Here is a 13,440-nt window from a genome sequence, read left to right on the forward strand (position 1 = left end):
CATTTTTCCTACTGACCACCAATGTAAGGGCGTTTTCCCACTGACCCGGAATGAGTTGATTTTAAAATGGGTTTCCCGATCCCTGAAAATTATTTCAGGTGTTCCTATGAGGTAAAAAGGTTGAGAAAGGCTGGTATAGGACATTTCTAGTGTAAGTTCTGTATCTTGGCCAGTCTCTATTCTGTAGCACAATGGATAAACTGACGTATATAAGGTTTCTCCAACTGGATCATATTCGACAGCTGTTCTGCATCTCATTAGGCCTCCCGTATATTGTGATTTATTACAATAACATTTAAACCTAGATAAATAAATCCTAGATTAGTCGCTCCAGCACGGGAGGAAACATCCTTTTGAAATTCACTTTAAACAAATGTCTCCTCCATTCTTTTTCACCCTCGTCTTCTTCACAACGCCCAGCGAAGGTCAGGCGCCGCGGTGAGCAGCTGGAATTACAAACCTTTCATCTTACAAAGTGCGCTAATGAGGGGAGATAAGTCCAAAAGTTCTCATATGGATGTCATCACAAAAATCCATGGCAACAAAACACAGGATCTCCATGTCCCCGACAACATGATGTCATCTAATTACTTTGCATCAAACCCAATTCAGATTACCTTCTGGACTTAATTGTTCAGTTCGCTGTGGAACGCAGCCGGTTGAGAAACTTAAGCCTTTTTTTTTTTTCTATACGTCCCAGAAATGTACCAGATTCATAATTTGTCTGCACTCCCACCCCTCGGAATTAAACAAAAAAATCTGAGTCGGGTTGGAATCCATCACGAAACGCTTATCTCATGAACGGAGCTGCGTGCAACGATCAGAAAGCCCCCTACCCCCTTCTTTCGTCTGGCTCGTTCATATATTAATGTCTCACACTCGACTTGAAAACACTTAAAGTACAACGCTAGCACGTGCCGTCGTAATGTGGCCCACATGTGGGTTGAAGAGGCCCGGCAATTATTTTGGCGTCACCCGGGTAGAATTCAATTCAGATTCAACCTTCATCTGATTTGTCTGCATGTATTAATTTATTCCTTGGGTGGACCGGAAAATAAAACTGCACAGACCTTTGCTTTCTTTCAAATAACTAATTTGTATAATTTCTAGAAGTTCGTCCAGGGCCATACTATCTGTGATGGGGCCCTAGAGCAAAACCATTTAGGGGCCAACTGTCTCAATATTTCCTCTAGTGATCGTTTCCTCTAGATGTTCCTACACTATAGCCAAGTATGTAGCCAAGCATGTTTTGGGCCCCTTTGAGACCCTATAACAGTTGCAGAGTCTGACAAAATTGCAAGGGTATTTGCAAGCAATCAGCTTTGGGCCCCTGAGCTTCAGGGCCCCATAGTAGTTGCAAGGTCTCCCAAGATTGCAAGAGTATCTGCAAAATGCTACTACTGCCTGCATAAGCCATTGTGTAGCCAGTCAATTTTGGGCCTCTGTATGTCAGGGCCTCATAGTAGTTGCACGTAGCTGCCAAAATTTGCAAGAGTATCTGCAAAATGCTGCTACTGCCTGCATAAGCCATTGTGTAGGCAGTCAGTTTTAGGCTCCTGTACTTCAGAGCCCCATAGTAGTTGCAAGGTATGTCAAAATTGCAAGGGTATCTGCCAAATTCCACTGCTGCCGGCATAAGCTATTGTGTAGCCAGTCAATTGTGGGCCCCTGTGCATTAGGGCCCTATAGTAGTTGTATGTTCTGCCAAAATTGCAAGGATATCTGCCAAATGCTACTGCTGCCAGCATAAGCCATTGTGTAGCCAGTCAATTTTGAGCTCCAGTGCTTTGCGGCCCCGTAGCTGTTGCAAGTTCTGACAAAATTGCAAGGGTATCTACCGAATGCTACTGCTGCCGGCGTAAGCTATTATGTGGCCAGTCAGTTTTGGGCCCCTGTGTACTTCAGGGCCCTATAGTAGTTGCAAGGTCTGCCAAAAAGTGAAAAGGGAATATGATCACCTCAATGATATATGTGTGGGGATCACACACATGAGCTCAATGCATGACCGGACTACCTATGCATGTCATCCATATCATCAACATCCCAATTCTATTGGGGTAGCCCAACTGCCAAGTCATTGCCATATTTAAAAATTACAAAAATGTACAGAAGAAGGAGTCAAGTATGAGCCATGAGATAAAGAAGGATTAAAAAAAATTGGGGAACATGAATAAGATGGGGTACAAGGGGGGAAAAAAGAATCTTGGGTCAGGGGGAGCCCATTCAATTCCTGGAAGGGTAACCCAACTGCCAAGCCATTGTCGTACTGAAACATTACCAAAATATGCATGAGTATGAGCCATGGGACAAGATAAGAAGAAAGGGGTCAAGAAAATTGTGGGCCGTGGTTAGGAAGGGGCACATAAGGGGAAAAAAAGGACCTCGGGCAGGGGGAGCCCTCTTAATTCCTGTTGATGTAACCCATCTTCCAAGTCATTGTCATATAGAAAAATGACCAAAATTTACAGAAGAGTACGAGCTACAAGACAGAGAAAGAAGAAATGAGTCATAAAAATGGTGGGTCATGGATAGGATAGGATAGGGTACAAGGGGGCTGGGGGAATCCTTCTAAATTCCTGGACTACCTATGCATGTCATTCATGTCATCTACATCCCAACTCTGTTGGAGAAAGCCAACCGCCATGTCATTGTCATATTGAAATATTGCCAAAATGTACAGAATAGTATGATCCATTAAGTCAAAGAAAGAAGAAAAGGGTCAAGGAAATCGTCAGCCATGGATAGGATGGGGTACAAGGGGGAGAAATGGACCTCTAGGCAAGGGGAGCCCTCATAATTCCTGTTGAGGTAACCCATCTTCCAAGTCATTGTCATATAGAAAAATTACCAAAATGTACAGAAGAGTACGAGATACAAGACAGAGAAAGAAGAAATGAGTCATAAAAATGGTGGGTCATGGATAGGATAGGGTACAAGGGGGCAGGGGGAATCCTCCTAAACTCCTGGACTACCTATGCATGTCATTCATGTCATCTACATCCAAACTCTGTTGGAGAAAGCCAACTGCCAAGTCATTGTCATATTGAAAAATTGCCAAAATATACAGATTAGTATGATCCATTAAGGCAAAGAAAGAAAAAAAGGGTCAAGGAAATTGTCAGTCATGGATAGGATGGGGTACAAGGGGGAGAAAAGGACCTACGGGCAAGGAGAGCCCTTTTAATTCCTGTAGGTGTGACCCAACTTCCAAGTCATTGTCATATAGAAATATTACCAAAATGTACAGAAGAGTCCGAGCCACAAGACAGAGAAAGAAGAAACGAGTCATAAAAATGGTGGGTCATGGATAGGATAGGGTACAAGGGGGCAGGGGGAATCCTCCTAAATTCCTGGACTACCTACGCATGTCATTCATGTCATCTACATCCCAACTCTCTTGGAGAAAGCCAACCGCCAAGTCATTGTCATGTTGAAATATTGCCAAAATATACAGAATAGTATGATCCATTAAGGCCAAGAAAGAAGAAAAGGGTCAAGGAAATGGTCAGTCATGGATAGGATGGGGTACAAGGGGGAGAAAAGGACCTACGGGCAAGGAGAGCCCTCTTAATTCCTGTAGGGGTGACTCAACTTCCAAGTCATTGTCATACTGAAAAATTAGCAAAATGTATAGAATAGTATGAGCCATAAGACAGAGAAAGAAGAAATGGGTCATGAAAGTGGTGGGTCATGGATAGTATTTGGGTACAAGGGGGCCCCAAAATCGGGTCGCAAAATGTCATTCTCTGCTCTAATAACTAATAACATTTTGCGACCCGATTTTGGGGCCACATATCTCGGGGTCACTTATAGCTAGAAACCCCAAATTTGGCATGCAAACACAATAAAACTAGCAATACAACATATCCAAATTTGAAGTGTCTAGCACCAAGTGACCCCGAGATACATGGCCCTAAAGTTGGGTCACAAAATATTTTCGAATGCGGTTGAAATAATGTCGAATCATGTTGAAATAATTTGAATCATGTCGAATTCATTCGAATTCATTCGTTATATTTCTTTCGTATTCGTTGTAATTTGTTATTTTTTTATTTGGACATTCGGATGCATCCGAATGTCCGAAAGATGCAAAATTCGTCCGAATTTCGATTCGTTACGAAACGAATTGCACAAGCCTAGTATTGGGGTACAAGGGGGCAGAGGGAACCATCCTAAATTCCTGGACTACCTATACATGTCATTCATGTCATCTCCATCCCAACTCTGTTGGAGAAAGCCAACCACCAAGTCATTGTCATATTGAAATATTGCCAAAATGTACAGAATAGTATGATCCATCCTAAATTCCTGAAGGTATTTAAAAAAAATGGGTGGTTGTTATATAGTCAATGGAGAGCAATCACAATCATTACTTTTGTACATTTCATTCTTTGGATAGTAGCGCTCCTGGACAAGCCTTTGAAGCAGATCGATGTTCAATGGAGTAACTTTCTTTCCTTTTATCTCTCTCCAGAATGAAAATAAGACAGAAGAGAACGACTTGAACAAGAGAAGAAGGAGGACAGTGCAGATATTTGAAGAGGTCTGTTTCCTTATTAATCGGTGATGACAGCGTTTCGTATTATTTTGCGGCTTCTGAGCGAGAACATCGAGCTGCGGGCAGATGTTTCCCCAAAATAAATGGGAGCACTTAGTAGCAGCTGGAGCGTATTACGGCAAATCGCCCGTCCCTCCAAAGTAATATTATCCATCCTCCCATTCATCAAGAAACGGAGAAATTCTTTCACGGGACGATGCCGGCTTCCCTTAATGTATACCATTCCCACCTGTGTATATTCAGCAGCAGCTGTGCGCTTTTCCACTGTTGCCTTCTTCAGAATTCTGTTCATTTTTCCGTTAAAAACATAAGCAAACCTATGCAACAAGTATGAAGGTCCCAGTGTAAGTGCCCTTAGCTAGAGTCACCCTAGAGCAATTTTTTTTATTTTTCAGATACGTGCTAAAATCTGCATTTTTGGCTAAAGAATTTCTTCTGGAGGCATGGCACGGAGGATTCCTCCGCCTCCTACTAAATTGAGTAAATTGTGCCCGCTCAGTCCTGAACTGATGGGGCCTTGGGGGGCTTTTATTTAATTGTTGGGATCCACGGCCTTTGGAATTATTGTGCTTGTGCCCAAAGAGGTCCCTCTCTGCCTCTGGGCCCCCCTGCTGAACTAATGGGGCCTGGACCCAGTACAGGAGGGCTGGCTCTACCCCCTATTATTGCCTTGAAATCGATCGTTTATCCTTGGGTTCAGATACACTTAAGGCTGGGTTCACACTGCTGCGGGGGGAGATCCGGATGTGATTCGCACCGCACTGCAGTGCAAATCACATCCGATCTCCGTAGCGATGCGAGTTCAGCCATACAGATAGTATGGCTGAATTCGCATCGCTCCCGCAGCAAACTCGCACGGGACCCTTTTTTTGGTCCGCAGCAGAATCGGATCGCATGGGTGTTCACACCATGCGATCCGATTCCTGTGCGAGTGTGCAGATCGCACTGCGATATGCGAACTGATCTGGGGGTATCATTAACATTTCATTGACACTCCCAGCCGTTCGCATAGGGCAGTGTGAACTGCCGGCGGGAGTCATGCGATGCGGGAAAATGCCGCGGATTCACAGCGCTCCCGCATCGCTATAGTGTGAACCTAGCCTTAAAGTGGACCTTCACTTTCCGAGGAAACTTCCCTCTAATCCACCTTTCCTTTTTTTTTTTTTTTACTTTTGCTTTTTTTTTTTGTTAATTTACCATTTTTATGAGAACATGTTTTTTGGACTGAAGCCAATTTACCTACCAACGTGTCTTTGGAATGGGGATAAGGGGGTACCACCGGTCCTCCTGTATGGGGGCCAGGCTGGCAGGGGGGCCCAGGCAGTAAGCTAAATTAGACGTGGGCAGGGAGGTGTGATGGGGAAGGGGGGGGGAATAACTGGAACCAATCTCTTATATGGCTCTTTCTGCAGCAGCTGAAAGCTGGCTTCTCCCCCCCCCCCCCTTCCCTATCCATGCCACCCCGATATGCCTCTTGGGATATGCAAACCACATATCCCAGGAGGCAGGAATGTTGCATAGTTACTAAGGTTGAATAAAGACACCAGTTCATCCACTTCAACCTGAGTGAGCGTGGGGGCGTGTCTACAATTATCCCTATCCCTGTACATTGTATCTGATTAAGATACTTCTCTATTATATTATTATTTATTTAAGGTACCCATATAGTGCCGCCAATGTACGCAGAGCTCCACACATACATTGCACACTCACATCGGTCCCTCCCCTCAAGGAGCCCACAATCCAACTCACATTCATATACTATGGCCAATTTTTGGACCAAAGCCAATTTACCTACCAACGTGTCTTTGGAATGGGGATAAGGGGGTACCACCGATCCTCCTGTATGGGGGCCAGGCTGGCAGGGGGGCCCAGGCAGTAAGGTAAATTAGATGTGGGCAGGGAGGTGTGATGGGGAAGGGGGGGGGAATAACTGGAACCAATCTCCTATATGGCTCTTTCTGCAGCAGCTGAAAGCTGGCTTCTCCCCCCCCCCCTTCCCTATCCATGCCACCCCGATATGCCTCTTGGGATATGCAAACCACATATCCCAGGAGGCAGGAATGTTGCATAGTTACTAAGGTTGAATAAAGACACCAGTCCATCCACTTCAACCTGAGTGAGCGTGGGGGCGTGTCTACAATTATCCCTATCCCTGTACATTAAGATACTCCTCTATTATATTATTATTTATTTAAGGTACCCATATAGTGCCGCCAATGTACACAGAGCTCCGCACATACATCGCACACTCACATCGGTCCCTACCCTCAAGGAGCCCGCAATCCAACTCACATTCATATACTAGGGCCAATTTTTGGACCAAAGCCAATTTACCTACCAACGTGTCTTTGGAATGGGGATAAGGGGGTACCACCGGTCCTCCTGTATGGGGGCCAGGCTGGCAGGGGGGCCCAGGCAGTAAGGTAAATTAGATGTGGGCAGGGAGGTGTGATGGGGAAGGGGGGGGGGGGGAATAACTGGAACCAATCTCCTGTATGGCTCTTTCTGCAGCAGCTGAAAGCTGGCTTCTCCCCCCACTTCCCTATCCATGCCACCCCAATATGCCTCTTGGGATATGCACACCACATATCCCAGGAGGCAGGAATGTTGCATAGTTACTAAGGTTGAATAAAGACACCAGTCCATCCACTTCAACCTGAGTGAGCGTGGGTGTGTGTCTACAATTGCCCCTATCCCTGTACATTGTGTCTCATTAAGATGCTCCTCTATTATATTATTATTTATTTAAGGTACCCACATACATCGCACACTCACATCGATCCCTACCCTCAAGGAGCCCACAATCCAAGGTCCCCAACTCACATTCATATACTAGGGCCAATTTATAGACCGAAGCCAATTAACCTACCTGCATGTCTTTGGAATGGGGATAAGTGGGTACCACCGGTCCTCCTGTATGTGGGTCCGGCTGGCAGGGGGCCCAGGCAGCAAGGTAAATTAGATGTGGGCAGGGAGGTGTGATGGGGAAGGGGGGGGGGGAATAACTGGAACCAATCTCCTGTATGGCTCTTTCTGCAGCAGCTGAAAGCTGGCTTCTCCTCTCCCCCCCCCAGCTTTCAGCTGCTGCAGAGAGAGCCATACAAAGGATCAGTAATTGCCCACCCCCCGCGCAGCACCAATCACCCTCCCTGTGCACCATACATTTCCTACTACTGCCCAGACCCCCCCCCACGCCTGTGTGCCCCCACCCCAGCAGTGCTCCCGGCTTCCCTTCTCTCCTTCATGCCGGCAGCTGCAAGCACACAATAGATTCCTTCAGGATAGAGAGTGGGGGAAGGATCCAGTAAATATGCCATATTTACCAGCCCCTTCCTTTCCTGAAGCAACACAATGAGTGATCGGTACCGATCACTCATTGTATTCATTTATAACTGAAGTATAGTAGACTGTGGTCATTTAGTGGAAGGGGGACTGTCAGGTTGGCTGTATGGGACCTTGTGGTTTCTAACTCCAGCCCTACCAGGAGCCACTAGTTCTTCATTCAGAAAAGGGAGGGAAGGGGGGGCGTCCTATTGCCGCGTCATCAGGAGGCGCGCTGGCCGAACCCAGGAAAAGCCAGGGGTCCTCTTGATGGCTTCACGGGCAACGTGGTAGGACCCGAGCGGTGGCAGAAGGCAGGAGGATCTCAGCGGGACAACCCAGAAAGTGGAGTTTAAAAAAAAATAAAAAAATTGAGGGGTGGGCGAGGTACATGAGCTTCCTTGGCGCGTTTTTGGAGCAGAGGGAGTTCCATTCAGAAGGACTGGCGCCGCTCCAAAACATACGCCACAAAAACGCTTAAAAAAAAAACCGATGCGAATGGGCCTTATCAGACATGAAGATTGGATGGCTGCACCCCGATGTACATGAGATTCAAAAATTTATTTCAAAATGCCGAAAATGTCCACCATACAAACAAAGCACAGGGTGCAGCGCCGGCGTTGATGCCTCTCACTCCCGTTGGCATGAAACGCGTTAACGCTAGCTCTTCACCCTGTGTTTTGTTGGTGTGGATACTTTTTTTTTGGCGTTTTGCCTCACCCCCCTGATGTTTTGGAGCTGAATGATAGTGGGGCGGTGTGTACACTGTTTGAAGCAGGTCTTGCTTGTATGGTTATGGTGTAGAAAAGTGCGTGCCAACGAACGCGCCCTTAGAGAGCATTGGGCAGTCCCTAAGTCAGTCCAAAGCGAGTCTCCATTTCACTCAAACATGGCAACCGTCCCTTTATTTACAAATACGAGACGCGTTCTCACGCTGCCTCCCTCCCTGGAGTCTCAGAAGTTGGCTTTTTTCGAAATCGGAATGTCTGGTATGCAGAAAGACTTGAGCCGGAGCGCTTGTGTCTCCTTTCCATGATGGCGCCCGTGTTCTGGAGACGCAATTTTTTTTTTTTTTGCCGCGGGCAAGTGGTGGACAGGTAAAAAAAAAAAGAAAGGTTCAACAGACCCCACGTAACAATGTCTCACGTCTTGTTTTTTTTTCAGATGGGAAGTTTCGTAAGTGAAAGTACGGGATCCGGGGGCGAATGCAGCGACACCAAGGAGGTCATTAACCAGAACAAAGTCAGGTCAATGGCCACCCAGCTGCTGGCCAAGTTTGAAGAAAACGCACCGAACACGTCCATTCGGAGACAGGTAGGACCCGCGGCCGCCGTGCGGCAATGGCGAGTTTCGTGTTGGGTATCATTCTATATGTAAAGGGCAGTGACGTCACATGAAATATGTTTGGAATGCGTTGGTGGAGTGCCGGACTCCAGAGCACGGTGATAGAGGTCACAATCTTTTTAGAGGCCACTTTCTGTCACCCCCGGGGGCATCACATAGGATCCCTGGAGTAGTCTGAGGAGATTTGAAAGGACGAGCGCCCCGCGAAGCTTGGGTGAGCCTAGTATGAGTTTTATTTTTCACGACACGAAAAAACAGAAAGCCGACACGTTTCGGGGGGGCCCAAAGCTCTCTCTTCATCAGGGCTGAGAAACAAGACAAAGTAAAATAATATAAGATGGGTATTGTAGACTGCAGCCACTGATCTGCTGAACTCACCAAATTTCAAACCATGTATGGCCAGCTTTACTTTATATCTCATGTCTGAACAATGTTTATAAACAATGTTACTTTGTATCTTTCTATCCCCTGTCTGAACAGTGTTTATAAACAATGTTACATTATAGCCCCATATCTCCCTATCTAAACAATGTTACTTTGTATCTTTCTATCCCCTGTCTGAACAGTGTTTATAAAAAATGTTACTTTATAGCCCCATATCTCCTGTCTGAACAATGTTTATAAACAGTGTTACTCTTTATCTCTCATCTGATTAATATTTATAAACAATGTTGCTTGGTATCTCTATATCTCCTGTATGAATAATGTTTATAAACAATGTTACTGTGCATCTTTCTACCCCCTGTCTGAACAGTGTTTATAAACAATGTTACATTGTGTCTCTATATCTCCTGTCTGAACAGTGTTTATAAACAATGTTTCTTTGTATCTATCTCCTGTCTGAACAGTGTTACTATGTGTCTCTCGATCTCCTGTCTGAGCAATGTTTATAAATAGTGTTACTTTGTATCTCTTTATCTCCCACCTGATTAATATTTATAAACAATGTTACTTTGTATCTCTCTATCTCCTGTCTGAACAATGTTTATAAACAATTTTACTCTGGGTCTCTCTATCCCCTGTCTGAACAATGTTTATAAGCAATGTTTCTTTGTATCTCTATCTCCTGTATGAACAATGTTTATAAACAATGTTACTTTGTATCTTTCTATCCCCTGTCCGAACAGTGTTATTAAACAATGTTACATTGTATCTCTATATCTCCTGTCTGACCAATGTTTATAAACAATGTTTCTTTGTATATCTCTAGCTCCTGTCTGAACAATGTATATAAAGAATGTTACGTTGTATCTCACTACCTCCTCTCTGAACAATGTTTATAAACATTGTTACTTTGTATCTCCCTATCTCCTGTCTGAACAATGTTTATAAACATTGTTACTTTGTATCTCCCTATCTCCTGTCTGAACAATGTTTATAATCAATGTTACTTTGTTTCTCTTTATCTCCCATCTAAACAATGTTTATAAACACTGTGTCACGGTCTCTTTTTTAAAGCTGCTGTATTCCCACAGCAACTTTCTACCATCATTTTGACAATAGGGGATTGTCAACAAGTGTGAGCTGCAGAAAGGCAGGACTTGTACTTTGATTACAGTTTTCTGGGCATATGTAGTACGTCTGTTGTCCACAACTGGTTAATATAAATATACAGTAACTTTTGGCTGTTGTCTTCAATCTCCTAGGTGAACATGAGCTTCTTCCTACACTTGATTATCATGTTGTCACCCGCATAACACATATGGCAAAAGGGTGGGCTTTGATGCCACTGGGCACCTGATGTTCCTGCGCTGAGAGCGTGCTCAGTGCGCGCTCCCAGCACAGAAACCGAGCCGTCAAGGACAGCTCTCACACCCCACTAATGATTGGTAGTTGGCAGGATCCCAATCATGTGACCACTGTAATAGTCAATTACAATGGTCACATGATCACCGATCCTTCCCGCCCCCTTGGGCATTCAGAGCCTTTAAAAGGGATGCCAGGGTGGGCGGGAAGGGGTTAATGTATCTTCCCAGCACTTGGTTATATTTCTGTGCCAGATCCATAAATGCCCTCCCTCTCATTCCCATTATCCCTCTAAAGCCCCGGCTGACAGGTTTGCCATATTGTAACTTCTCAATCAATAGAACCTTTGATGTTTTCACGGTGGGATTATAAAGGATTACAGTCAGACACCTGGGCTGTTAGTGCACCCCCCTCCCCGCAGTGACATCATCCCAGGTGTGTCAGTGCATTGGTGTGACTGACGAGCCGCGATGAGCAAGAGCCGTGATGTTATTGGTGTAAAACAGATAAATCCTGAGGTTTTTTTAGAGGGGGGGATTAGCACAGCGGTGGAATGCTGATGGGACCCAACAGTGCACAGATTTCTGTAATTTTGGTGTATTTTCTTACTCTGATTAATAGATACTCAGCAAAAATATTCATGTGTTTTGGGATTTTTTATACTTTTTTTCAGGTTTTTTTTTCCAATATTTCTTTTTTTTTTAATCCAATATTTATTTTCTTTATTTTTTTATCCAATATTTTTTTTCTTTTTTAATCCAATATTTCTTTTCTTTTTTTATCCAATATATTTTTTTAATCCAATATTTCTTTTTTTTTATCCAACATTTCTTTTTTTTTTTTATCCAATATTTTTTTTTTATCCAAAATCTCTCTTTTTTTTTATCCAATATTTCTTTTTTTTATCCAATATTTCTTTTTTTTATCCAATATTTCTTTTTTTTTTTTATCCAATATTTCTTTTTTTTTTTATCCAATATTTCTTTTTTTTTTATCCAATATTTTTTTTTTTTTTTATCCAACATTTCTTTTTTTTTTTTATCCAATATTTTTTTTTTATCCAAAATCTCTCTTTTTTTTTATCCAATATTTCTTTTTTTTTATCCAATATTTCTTTTTTTATCCAATATTTCTTTTTTTTTTTTATCCAATATTTCTTTTTTTTTTTTTATCCAATATTTCTTTTTTTTAATCCAATATTTTTTTTTTTTTTTTTTTATCTAATTAACTTTAAGAAAAGTTCATACAAGTGTACGATTTTTAATACTTTGTAATGTTTTATACTTTTTTTGCCAAACTTAAGGGAGGAACAATTATTGTACAAATCATTCGATTAGCCGTCATTCCTGCCTCGTTCTTGTTCTCACCTCTGCTAACCTTTTCTCTCCATTTTCTGCTATTATGTTTTATTTTTTTTTATTTTTTTGTTTGTTTGTTTGTTTGTTTGTTTGTTTTACCATTGTATCCATTTTGAAGGCTTTACCCCTCTCTGATAATTCCGTGCCAGAGCCTCCCCCCTGCGACCCGCCTCCCGTTAACCCTCGCTTTGCTAAACCGCAGGACCCGCCCCCTCCCCCCGCGCAGCCTCCACCGACAAGACAGGTATGGCGCTCGGCGTTTTGGTTATGAAGTGAGCACTTGGCTTTTTACTGGAGGGTCGTGGGGAGGGCAGAGTTTGTATACAGGATGGGTTCTTCTGCCGAAAACGTATAGAAATGACTTTTTTTTTGAATTTGTAATATTTTTGGTAGAAGAGGGTAACGTTTTGAAGCCTAGGCATCGTATGAAATATGGAGTCACACCTTAGCTCCAGCTTTGGATAGATTGTGGAAGGTGTAGAACCTCCACGAGGTCTGTTTCCTCACTGAAGAGTGTCCTCTAACTTCCCGCCATGGGGACACCTTCCCACGCCCTAACACAAGAGGGACAATCTTCCCAGCGGGACAGAAACTAAAACCTATTGAATCTGGAATTGAAGTATTGGGTTAGAACCTCTCTCAGGTTTTAATCTCTAACGATCGGAAATTCCGCCAGCAAAAGTCCAATGAGAGCCTTTGTTTTTCGGAAAAATGCGACCGTGTGTACGCTCCATCTGACTGCCGAATTCCCACCAGCAAAAGATTGAGAGCTGGGTTCTCTATTTTTCGGTCGGAAAAAGTTCCAATCGGAAATTTCACGATCGTCTGTAGCAATTCCGACGTGCAAAATTCCTTACGCGTGCACAGTTTGACGCATGTTCGGAAGCGTTGCACTTCTTTTTTCTCGACTCGTCGTGGTGTTGTACGTTTACCGCGTTCTTGGCAGGTTGAAAGTTCAGAGAACTTTTGTGTGACCCGCGTGTGTAGGCAAGCCGAGCTTGAGCGGAATTCCGTCGGAAAAACCATCCCAAGATTTTTCCGATGGAAATTCGGCTCGTGTGTGTACGGGGGCCTTAGGATAAATGGAGCAGTAGAACTAGAACCCAAAGG

General features: G+C 43.8%; 1 protein-coding gene across 18 annotated transcripts in view; it reads left to right on the plus strand.

Moving 5' to 3' along the window:
- Positions 1–13,440, plus strand: part of MICAL2 (microtubule associated monooxygenase, calponin and LIM domain containing 2) — a 392,610-nt gene that overhangs the window by 165,236 nt on the left and 213,934 nt on the right. For 10 of the 18 annotated variants that reach the window (XM_077453572.1, XM_077453576.1, XM_077453578.1 and 7 more), the window contains exons 15-17: positions 4,475–4,543; positions 9,047–9,196; positions 12,449–12,574. In XM_077453572.1, the coding sequence (XP_077309698.1) occupies positions 4,475–4,543; positions 9,047–9,196; positions 12,449–12,574 (345 nt within the window). The remainder of the gene's footprint in view (positions 1–4,474; positions 4,544–9,046; positions 9,197–12,448; positions 12,575–13,440) is intronic. The other 8 variants (XR_013262554.1, XR_013262555.1, XR_013262556.1 and 5 more) reach the window with 2 other exon arrangements.

This window comes from Lithobates pipiens, unplaced genomic scaffold (genome assembly GCF_037356315.1).
Source record: "Lithobates pipiens isolate NorthernLeopardFrog02 unplaced genomic scaffold, aLitPip1_a1.2 Scaffold_24, whole genome shotgun sequence".
NCBI lineage: Eukaryota > Metazoa > Chordata > Amphibia > Anura > Ranidae > Lithobates > Lithobates pipiens.